At 39.0% G+C, this 12,329-nt stretch overlaps 1 protein-coding gene across 1 annotated transcript in view; it reads left to right on the forward strand.

Moving 5' to 3' along the window:
- The first annotated feature begins 367 nt into the window (after nt 1–367).
- kdm2a (lysine demethylase 2A) overlaps nt 368–12,329 on the forward strand; it is a 58,806-nt gene continuing 46,844 nt past the window's right edge. The window contains exons 1-2 of the mRNA XM_008111267.2: nt 368–835; nt 4,568–4,672. Coding sequence (XP_008109474.1) covers nt 4,631–4,672 — 42 coding nt within the window. The 5' untranslated portion in view covers nt 368–835; nt 4,568–4,630. The remainder of the gene's footprint in view (nt 836–4,567; nt 4,673–12,329) is intronic.

The raw sequence follows: 12,329 nt of genomic DNA on the forward strand, positions 1-12,329 counted from the left end.
AGTAAAAACTTGTCTACTTGAGGTAGGTGTTGATGTTGCCATTGGTCACCTTAATTAACACTGAATGGCCTTGCAGGTTCAAAGCCTGCCTGCTTCCTGTCTGGGGAAATCCTTTGTTGGGAGGTGTTAGCTGGTCCTGATTAATTCGTGTCTGGAATTCCTCTGTTTTCTGAGTGGTGTTCTTTCTTTACTGCCCTGATTTGACAGATAAGATTTTAGTAGCATCTCCACAGTGCCAACCGAGGGACGTGCTGCGGCGTATATAAAGCTACGCCAAATCCCGCGAGAGACGGTCTTCTCGCGAGAGACGGCCCTCCGTTACTCCCGCGACACCTGAAATCCCGAAAAAAGAAATCCCCCGCAAGTCTCGCGATGGCAGGCGAGCGGCCATCGCGAGAGAAGAAGTTTAGTCTGCGAGCGCGCTGCTCGGGCCTAGCCGAGGCGGAGGAAGAGCGGAGGCGTCGCCAACCGAAGGAGAGGCCCCGTCGCCTTCTTCCCGTCCTTCCCTTCCTCCCCCGGGTGTTGTGTGAGGGGCCGGCACGCTGCGTGGGAGTCCCGGCTCCCACCGGATCCGGAGAGGCGGGCTTTGCGGGGCTTCCTGCCTGACCCTAGTTCGGGAGAGGATTCCCCTTCCAAGCCAGGCCGCGCGGCGACACCCCTTTTCTCCCTTCCCGTGACGAGATCGAGGCTTCCCGTCGCTGTTGTGGTTTGACGGGGCCCTTGAGAGAGCGCTCCTCCAGCCTTCGGGGCCGAAGACCAACCCGTTCGGGGTTGAAGTGATTTATTTCTCCCTGTTTGCTGCCCTGTAAAGGGGCAGACGAAAACCAGAGACCTGGTAAGAGCTGTCTTTGTTTATAACAGGCATGGACAAACTTGGGCCCTCCCTTCAGGGGTTTTGAACTTCAACAGCGGCTGAGAGGGGAAAGGAAAGGGCCTGAGGCTGTTAGGAATGGTGGGAGTTGATGTCCAAAACACCTGGAGGGAGGGCTCAAGTTTGCCCATGCCTGGCTTATAGTCTCTAACTTTACGAATCACATCTTTTTTCCTTTTCCCTTCACTGAAAGACTTGAATGTCTTGCAGTTATGTGCGATTTTGTTTCAGGGCAGTAGCTCCCACTCTTTGATTCTCCTGTTACTCATAATACGGTAGAGTCTCTTATCCAACATAAACGGGGCCAGCAAAACGTTGGATAATAAGGAGGGATTAAGGAAAAGCCTATTAAACATGATTTTACAAATTAAGCACCAAACCATCATGTTTTACAACAAATTGACAGAAAAAGCAGTTCAATACAAGGTAACATTATGTAGTACAGTGTTCCCTCACTACTTCGCGGTTCACTTTTCGCGGATTCGCTGTTTTGCAGTTTTTCAATAAACTCTAAAAGACTATTATAAATCATAAAAAATTACAATTTACAGCCTAAGGAAGGGAGGAAGGGGAAGCCAAAGGGAGAGAAATGAGCCCAAGCGGCAATGGGAGGAGAAGGAGGCGATTTATCAACACACAATTGGTTGATAAAGACCTAAAATAGTGTATAACTACTAAAATAATGTATAAATATTGAAATAAATATAGTGTCCCTACTTCGCGGATTTTCACTTATTGCAGGTGGTCCTGGAATCTAACCGCAGCGATAAGTGAGGGAACACTGTAATTACTGTATTTACAAAGTTAGCACCAAGACATCACAATGTATTGAAAACATTGATTACAAAAACATTGGCTACAAATAAAAATGGAATTGCATAAAATGAATTTACAGTAACAACATTGTCGGAAGTTAAATCCGTAAAAACGTCAATACTTGCTGCCTAGAGAAACAGCTGTGGATCCGGGCGGGAGGCAGACTGTGTTGGATAATCTAGAACGTTGGATTAGTGAAGGTTGGATAAGCGAGAGACTACTGTAATAAATAATAATAATACACTTTATTTATATTCTGCTGTTCTCCCTAAACGGCTTATAACATTATATAAAAGACAATACAAAACAATATGCATATGTAAAGCAATAATCTATAAATGCAAATTTACAGTAAGAAATAAATAAACATATTTAAAAACATTAGTCTAATACAGTTATTGCAGGCAAGTCAACAAGACAAATGGTGATTTTAACGTGACTTAATAAAAGTTAGCCCTCCTGTCATTGCAGCTATGTTTCTTCATCAAAGGGTTGCATGAACTGGAAGATCTTTAGCTGTTTTTTAAAAGATGTCAGGGAAGGGGCTGTTTTAACCTCCTTGTGGAGGGAGTTCCAAAGAGTTGGACTGGACACCGAGAAGGCCCCCTCTCTCGTCGTCGCCAACTGCATTTGCAGTGGTGGCCGCAACGAAAGGATGGCCTTACTGGAAAATTTTAACGTTCAGGCAGGTAGATATGAGGAGACGCCGATCAGATAGGTAAGTAGGACTTAAACTGTTTGGGCAATAATTCTCAACCTGTGGGTCCCCTGCTGTTTCAACCTACAATTCCCAAAAATCCCAGCCAGTTTATCAGCTGTTAGTATTTCTGGGAGTTGAAGGCCAAAACAGGTTGAGAACAACTGGTTTAGGGCTTTAAAGGTCAAAACCAGCACCTTTAATTATACCCTGAAAGAAATTGACAGCCACTGCATGTGCTTTAGCGGGGGGTAGTATGCCCCTGGGTCCAGCATCTATTACCTGGCTGCAGATCTCTGAACTATTTGAAGTTTCTGGACACTCTTCAAGGGCAGCCCTGCATAAAGTTTATTACAGTAGTCTTGATATTATTATTAGGATAGTTTTTGTTATTTACTCATTTATATCCTGCTCTCCCCTCTTAAAGGAGACTCCAAGATGTTTGAGATTTCAATTCCCAGAAGCCTTAGCCGGCCTAACCACTTGTCAGGAATTCTGGGAGCTGAGTCCATAAAATCAGGAGGACCAAAGATTGGGAACTGTTGTTCTAGGATTTTAGAAAACATTGCAGATGCAAATGCAGAAAACATTTTTGCAGTACCTGGGTTGCATCTTAATTTAAATAGGAGGAATTGGGTTGCTCTTGCTATGTTTTAATGGTTTGGGGTATTCTGCTTAGAATGGAGAGGTGACAAGTAGGAGCACCCCACCCTACCCTCCTGTTGTTTTGTGCTTAAAAGTATGAGGGAAAACAACTTTCACTTTGTATTGTTTTGAAAACTGGGCTTTGTAACAAATAGCATAGTCCAATGCAAATCAATTCTTTATAAATAAATAGCATCTCAAGGAATGGTTTGTGACCAGTTTTTACAGCATTTGTGCTATTTGCAACTAGTGATATCTTCCTTTAGCAATACAATTTAATACATGTTATCTAGTAATTCAGCTTGCACATTCTTGCCACCTCCCGAGGAATACTGATTATTACTATAATGACTTATGCAGTGTTAGAACCACCTCAGGTTCTTTTTTTGGTATTTTATTGTCATCTCTGTCAAGGCAAATTTATAATGCCAAATGGTCGAAATATTACTCACTGTATTCTGTCCTGTACACTTTGTTCTTATATAGCAGAGTATAAGTATGGATGAAATAAGAACATATAAAGTATTAAACATAATAGTTTCAATCCTACAGGGTGCCTAAACTACCCTGTTAAAATTATAATGATGTTGAAGTGCTAAAATTCTGCTGTAGTTAGGGGTTTTATCACTCTATGTTCAATCACAGTGAATCTAGTAAATGTATTTTTCCAAGTTCTTTAACAGGTTTTTCATAGAATGTTCCCCAAAGTATAAAAAAAGACAATGAATTGCACAATTTGATTTGTCCACTGGCAGTCAGGTTACAGTTGAAAATGTTTGCTGATGTATATGGCACTGGTATGTTAAACTTAAAATGTACAGTAGAGTCTCATTTATCCAACATAAACGCGCCGGCAGAACATTGGATAAGCGAATATGTTGGATAATGAGGGATTAAGGAAAAGCCTATTACACATCAAATTAGGTTATGATTTTACAAATTAAGCACCAAAACATCATGTTTAATAACAAATTTGACAGAAAAAGTAGTTCAATATGCAGTAATGCTATGTAGTAATTACTGTATTTACAAATTTAGCACCAAAATATCACGATATATTGAAAGTATTGACTACAAAAATGCGTTGGATAATCCAGAACGTTGGATAAACGAGTCTTGGATAAGTGAGACTCTACTGTATGTAATGCATTCTGTTCAATTGACATGATTTATCATGGTTATTTATCATTGCCAGGAAAATTCCTACAGGTTTCTGCTGATAAAGTTGAACGTTCTTGTCCTTTAGTGACTTCTTGTCTAATTTAAAAACATACGCTACATACAGCATTCTGTATCAGTCTCAATGGATACTAGACAAACTGCTTGACTTTCAAATGTGCATACAATGATATCGCTTCCACTGCAGAGTGATCAAACCACCACTGGGCTAGGCTAGCAAACTGTGTTTTAACTTCAAAGTAATTACTTTATTAGGGTCTTTTAAAATTTGTCATTATTAATTCATAGTTTCTGTTAATTTTCAATGTTTTGCGCATGCCAGAAGATGAGCAATCATAATCTTGTTCTTGTGTATTAAGGAGGAAGACGAGGAAGACACCAGTTCTGACATCTCCTTCTCACTCTCATCAGAAGAGTCTGAGATGGAGCCTGAAGAAGAACGAATCCGCTATAGTGAAAGATTGGTTAGTATACATTCTGTTCACGCATTTGGAGACTTTTAAGCCAATGAAAATTGTTGTTGTTGGGTTTTTTTTAAGGCTGTGGGGACTAGTCAGGCAGCTTTAATGTGGGCTGGGCAACTTATGGCTCTCCAGACATCATTGGACTATAGTTTCCATAAACTTTTCCCCAAGTTCTTGTAGCTAACTTATGGAAGTTTCAGTTTGATGACATCTAAAAGGCCTAAACTTGCCACCTCTAGTTAAACATAGCTGTTACAGTGCTCATCAGAGTTTGGAAATGAAATAGGCAAGTCCAAAGTCAGATACAGACAGGGGATTGAGATTATGGTAGTTGTCTGAGGTGGGATACAGAGAGTAGAAGAAAAATGGATTGTCTTTTCTGAGCTAGATATGTAATTTTGGATTTATTACTGTCTTGTTGGTTCTACCTAGTGATTCTGTAATCTTGGAGCTAGTGGTGGCATATCAGGTTAAACCATTAACTGCAGAACTTGCTGATCGGAAGGTTGGCGGTTTGAATCCGTGAGGGGTGAGCTCCTTTTGTTAGCCCCAGCCTCTTCCAACCTAGTCATTTGAAAACATGCAAATGTGAGTTGATCAATAGGTACCGCTTCGATGGGAAGGTACTGGCGCTCCATGCAGTCATGCCGGCCACATGACCTAGGAGTTTTCTACAGACAACGCCAGCTCTTCGTCTTAGAAATGGAGATAAGCACCACCACACTGAGTCAGACTCAACTAGACTTAATGTCAAGGGGAAACCTTTACCTTTAGCTTATCTTGAAGACTTTTTGAATGGTTTTGCTAGCTCCCTGGCACAAGGAAATTTAAAGATCACACTATACTATATTGAGTGTTCCAGCATTTTTACTGACTCTGCATGACCTTCTAAATATAAAATGTTTGCTTTGATATCTAAAATTCTAGACATTTTGTGCTTTTTCGCTACATCCCATAGTTTTCTTAAATCTATCAGAAGATCCCTCTTGGCTATACCAATGTGAGTTGAACAAAGACAAGTTAGGAGGTGCCCCAAGACTTAGCATTTCCTGGAGATTCAGCAGTCCACGCCCAGACCTTTTTTGAAATACTGAAAGGCATTATTTTATCTAGAGTTAAAAAGGAGGGAGTTAAATTCTATTTGAACAGATATTTTATTTAAGAAAGGTTGAAATGTTAACACCAAGATCTTCAGTTATAGATAATTGGTAATCAAATTGTACAAATACCAGCTTTGTCATATTGCCATATTAAAGAAATATCTACAAAATTATTTGAAGAAGTAGTAATAGTTCACAGAAACAACTAAGGCAAGATTTGACTACTGTAGTAAGATCAGTACTGTATACATTACTTACACAATAGTGGAAATCTATCTGCCAGTGTTGTGATGATTATATTTCTCATAAATGAAGAACCTAAACAGTATGGTAATTCTTAGTTTCATGCTAGTAACTAGCATGCATTATTACATAGGATTTGCAATACTAAACATAATGGCAGTGCTAAAACCCATATTTTCATACTGTTTGTTTAACTTTAGCTTTCAGAGAGATTATTTGGAGTTGTTTTGAATTTCTTGAAGTTAAATTGAAAGAGGAATAAGAGGTTTGGCAAATTGTAGAATATGGCAGTCTTCCATTTATAACATGTGGATCACTAGGATACTGTGAATTATTAATAATTGTCATTTCCTGTCTGCAAAATTGTGGTTAGATTCAGATTTTACTCAGTTGCTATATATTGTCAACTTGGTTTTCTAAAAAACAGAATATTATTCTTTCATGCTAGCATTACTAGTTGTGACTTTGAATTTAGAGGACTTAATAGTTAAAATAGAACATCAAATTGTGATTTTTGTGACTGAAAATTCTTTTGCAATAGCACCTGATTGCTGGAATTTCTATTAAAGGTTCTCCAGTTGCTGTATTGTTTATATTTCTGTAGTAGATGTGTGTCAAGTAATACAGGTGTAATTATACTTATGCAAATCCTAAGGAAATCAGTACAGTAGATATAATATTTCTGACAACCATAGAACTAGTTACAGGTATCTCTTTTCAGCAAGAATTATGGTGCATGGTGTATGAACTTGAATGCTGGATTACAACTCTGGAAACCAGAGTTCAAAATCCCACTCAGCCATAGAAACCCACTGGGTTTCCTTAGGCAAGTCACACTTCAGATGAATACAAAGGCAACTCCTCTGAACAAATCTTGTCAAGAAATCCTCATGCTGGGGTCATCTTAAGGTCGCTGTTAGTCATTAGAAATCCAGCAAGCCTTGATTAAGATCGTACCTATATCATCAGATCTTGGCCTCCACTAGTAGAACTTCTCACTTTTTCAAAAATACAGCATATTTAGAGGCTTTAAAATGTATGTTTATGGAAGTATCTGTGTGTGTGTTTTTGGCTATAACTGGGATATTCCTTTATTTCTCTGTAGTCATCTAGTATTATATTTCAGACCCCATAGGTGGGACAAGGTATCATGTGGGAGAAAAGGTATTTGTGCCTAGTTTGGATTTAAGATCCTCTGATCTTGTGAAATTTGGAGGAGAAAGAAGTTAATATGAGAAGGAAATATGAGTTGTGTGAAAATCGGTTATATGAGTATATTTGATTTAAACAGGAAAAAGTCAAGAGGCAGCAAGGTTTCAATCTTAAATGGACCCAAGCCATCATGCTAGTTTGGGAATTCTGATGCATTTTCCCAGTCTGACAAAGAGTTCAGTTTATTGTAACAGAAATCAGTATAAGCATCTGTATAAAGAATGCTCACAGTTTGATGGCGGTTGTTGATGGCATTGTCTGAGAACTATGAAAAAGGATTTAGTTCACTATTCAGTTGTGTTAAAATTAAAAGGTTGTATTCTACAGGTACCAAACCAAGAACTCTTTCCTGCTTTAGGGATGGCTAGCAAGCAGTGTTAAATTCCTGTGATGGGCATAGCTGGGTAATCCGATTGCAAAGTTGAAGCTTTATTTATAGTCTTAACTCTAGCTAGCTTGCAGTTTCAAGTTCATTGGAGATGTCTTGTGTCCCTGGATAATCGGGGTTTCATTTTGTAATGATTACCCATTTTCAGATACCTGAAAAAGGAAAAAAAAACCCAATCAACATTTTAAATAATATTTTAACTGGTTCTCAAGCAGAGAAATATCTAGGAAGGAAATAATCTTGGTAAACCAAAATGGCTAGCTTTAGCATTGTATAAACAAAATATGAAAGCAGTTGGTTTTGTAAGCTAGGCTACTGGCGATGGCAGATCCTGTGTAGTTTAATGGTTTGTATGTTGGGACACAACTGTGGAGAACAGAGTTTGATTTCCCACTCTACCATGGAAAATCACTGGGTGCTCTTGGGCAAGTCACACTCTCTGTCTCAGAAAGAACCCATGATATATTTGCCATAGGTCAGGCATACAGCAGGAAAGCCTTACAAACCCAAACAGCATCCCAAAGTATTATTTATATGTGGGCTATATGAAGCATTCTAAAATGACTTTAACAATTAGGAAGGGCTTTTTATTTCAGATTGTTCTGTCTCAATTCTGCTGTTGCCATTTTTCCCCTTTTACAAATCTGAACTCCAGTCTGCAGGTTCTTATTGTAGGAAATGTTTCAAATAGCATAAAACTAGACTAATACCATGAAAATATGGTGCGTATTGAGAAAATGAGCAGTTACTGATACCATGTAGAATGGGAATAGGAGTGGTTGGTTCGGGTTTGTGATGAGTGGGCATGGCATCAGCCATGAGACATTTTCACGTAGCATTTCCAAAACTCAGGACCCCCAAATGATAATGAACTCCAGACCCATATCTTCTTTACTCAACATGTTATCAGTGATGCGGATTGTGGGCCAACATCTAGGAATTCAAGGTTACTAAAGATAGTTATGGTGTAATAACGTATAGATGCATTCAATTTTCTCAGTCTAGAAAACTAATAACGATATTGGAATGAATAATAGTTTTTAGATCCCCCCCCCAAAAAAAACCCAAATATTTTCAAGTTGCTGTTGGTTGAATCTGTGGGTGCAGAACCTATGATCATGAAGTGCCAAATGTAGATACTCTTAGCCTGTCAAGAACCTTAGAATAGCTTCAGCATCTTCTTCCACAAAAAGCAATGGTTAAGCCACCTGTCGGGGGTGCTTTGAATGAGATTTTCCTGCTTCTTGCAGAGGGTTGGACTGGATGACCCGCAGGGTTTCTTCCAACTCTACAATTCTATGATTCTATAGAATCATAGAATGATTCTATAAGTCAGAAAGATATATGACAGCCTATAGGGAATGGGCAATTCCATTAGTTACATTCTTTTTGAAAAAACTATGAGATTAAATTTTATGTTTGCATGTGCTCGCATTTCTAGTAGGCATAACTGAAAGTGATGGTACAGTAGAGTCTCGCTTATCCAACCTTCGCTTATCCAATGTTCTGTATTATCCAATGCAGTCTGCATCCCACCCAGATCCACAGCTGTTTCTCTAGGCAGCAACGCACAGTGGGCCTTTCCTCACACCGGGAGCCCGCCGGGAGAGGCAAGATGCGGTGGCGCAGACTTTTCCCGTCAGGCACAGCATCGGGGTTGGATCGGCTGCATCTCGCCCCTCCTGGCACATGGAGAGGCCCACTGCGCATTGCTGCTTAGAAAAACAAACAGCACATTGCTGCCTAGAAAAACGTTTAATAGGCTTTTCCTTAATCCCTCCTTATTATCTAACATTTTCACTTATCCAACGTTCTGCTGGCCCATTTATGTTGGATAAGCGAGACTACTGTATATTGTATGAACTTGTCTTGAAACATTAATGCTATGTTTGCCTTTCTTGATCTTCAAGGAAAGAGAGACATGGATTAACTCCCAGTGCTGCTCAAACCATACAAGGGTTATGTAATCTGAAGTTTGTCTTTTAAATTGTAGGCCGTTTTGTTCCTGCCAAAGTTCCTTCATCTGCATTAATCCAAGCCAGTTTCATTTTGCTCAGTTCCTTTTCCTTAACTTGCTGTTTCTTTATCAACGGTATTTAAAATCTCATCCGTCTCTCCCCAGTCTTTGGTCTCTTTCCTCCTTGCTCTCACTAATGGCTCTAGTCAGAAAGTCTACCAAGCCATTAAAGATGGGTGAAAAGTAACAGGCTTCACCCACTTGGCAGGCCCAGTGTTGACAACTTTACCTTCCTGCAACACTGGCTCTCTGTAATGCTTAATTACTGGAAGTCCCAGTGCTGGAGCAGGATGGCTTTTCAGGTAGGGGAGAGTCTGCCCCATCATAGTTGAGGTACAGTGGAACCCGCTGGAGTGTAAATTGTTTTCAACAAGGGTGAGGAAAGAGAAGCTAGAGGTATGGCAGTGGAACCACTTCATTTCTGGAGAATGGTTATGTGCTGCAAATATATGTATTTGCAGAGCATAGGCAGTATTGTTTTTAAGCAGCCCAGTGACTATTCTCTCCACAGTGCCTCACTGAATATTGCATTGTTCTGGAGTTATTGTTTGGAAGTGGGGCGTGGAGGGAGGGAGTGGAGAACTACTAGGCTGCTGCTACAACAAAAATATTTATAAACTGCTGGTTTTCTGGGAAGTCTTTCACTTCTAACAGTAGTCTGTCACTTTCCTTCCTCTATCCCCCTATATGAATGCCTTGCCTTTTAAAGTTTTGATTGAACTACAATATAAATGTATGTGTTCTTCCTTAGATTAGATAATTTCTTGTTTGGTTGGTCATTATAAAAGCACTGTATCGTAGGACAAATGAAGGGGATTTATTTGAACCAACATGTTTGGCAAACAAAAGTTAACTTAGAAACTACCCAGTTTGAAAGCAACAATATGCATTAATTTATTTTATGAATTATTGCATTTATAGAAATGGTAAGTGTTCCATTATGGAATTTTTGTAGCCAGTGTCACAGGGACATGTCACATGATCTTCCTGTCTCTCCATGCCACAGGTTTAGTGAGAAGGGAGTTAGAAGTGAAGTCATATAACTGCATAGTTGGACTATTGCAGTCCCAATTGATGTGTTTTGAATACCTGCCTGAAGCTTTTAAAAACAATTTCAGACCCAACTGCCAGTCGACCCTGATCTTACTGAATTAGATGGTTTTGTATGGCGTAGAAGAAACCAATTAATTCATTTTGTTGTGTTCTACCTTTCAGTTCTAGACATTCTGATTTTACCAGGAAGGTGAATATATGAAGCAGAACCACTTATGTAGCCTCTTATAAGTAGACTTGATAGAGCTTCTTATGTATACTAGACCAATATATTTTTTGCTTTGGTCATAAAGTTTCTTAGTGTGAAAGGTGAGTGAGGGGACCTCCCTGTTTCTCCTGATGTATATAGTGAGGCTAAATTTTATTCAGAAGTTGATATCCTTCATATCTCCAATCATTTTTCAACGGCTTGGTACTGTTCTTAATATTGTTCTGCTTTTACATAAAAAATAAGTAAAATGCATTCAAATGTTGGGGAAAAAACCATAACTGGATGTGAACAAGAGTCATTTCATTCAGCTATTCCGGCATCTCCCAATACATATCTCAAAACTAGTATGTCATCTAATATGCACAAGAGCTCTAAATATCTTACAGTTCTAGAGCAGTGTTTCCCAAACGGGTCTTCCAGGTAGTTTGGACTTCAGCTCCCAGAATTCCTAATTTTTGACAAAGTCAGTGAAAGTGTTGGGAAATACTGTCCAAAACCCATGGAGTATAAAGTTTGGAAATCATTGATCCAGACTGTACGTTTCAGTATTTGAAGCTTCCTTTCTATAATTCGGGTGCCTAGGAATTGCACAGTTTTTGGGGTTCTAGAATATTACAGTGAAAAACAGTACATTATATACTTTCATGGTGACAGAAAAGGCGTGGATTTTATGGATACAAATTAAAATCTTACATGGCAAATTATCACACTATACAGATACCTTTGAAGACCTCTATCCTCATACAATGCCTTGTTTCATTTTTCCACATTTTGTGTCTTAGGACAAGAAACTGACATTATTGTAATGGGTTTAATTGTTTATTTTAATAGACCTGTGTTTAGTTCTATTTTGGTGTTTATATGTTTTGAGATTTAAATTGCACATTGTATTGTTTCGTTTTTAGTGTTACCCACTTAGAGTATATTTTAAGAGAGAAAAAGTGGGATGTTGATGATAACAGTAAATGGTTTTAATTGGTCCTATTTCTGCTTCATATATACAAGGTACCCAACGTTATGAATGTATAATTTTACAGAGGTACTAAAGTAAACAAAAACAAATTGGCAGTGGTTACATAAGTATTCATACCCTTCTCAGAGGAATCAGCCTTGACAATAATTAGAACTACAGATCTTCTTCAATTAGTCTCTTATAAGTTCTGTGTATCTTGGAAAAACTGTCAGGTTTGATAAGGACCACAGGAGAAATGCAATTTGGGTCATGCCATAGATTCTGAATTGGCATAAGGTTTGTACTTTGACTGGGTCATTCCAAGACATTCAGGTTCCCCTTTTTAAATTATTCCAGTGTCACCTTAGCTGCATGTGTAGGACTATTTTCCTAGAAGGTAAAGCTCTGCTTCGGATTTAGGCCTTTGCACAACAAAGCAGGTTTCCTCTAGAATTGTCAGTATTGTCCAGCTGACTAATTT

The sequence above is a fragment of the Anolis carolinensis genome, chromosome 1, assembly GCF_035594765.1.
Source record: "Anolis carolinensis isolate JA03-04 chromosome 1, rAnoCar3.1.pri, whole genome shotgun sequence".
NCBI classification, from domain to species: domain Eukaryota; kingdom Metazoa; phylum Chordata; class Lepidosauria; order Squamata; family Dactyloidae; genus Anolis; species Anolis carolinensis.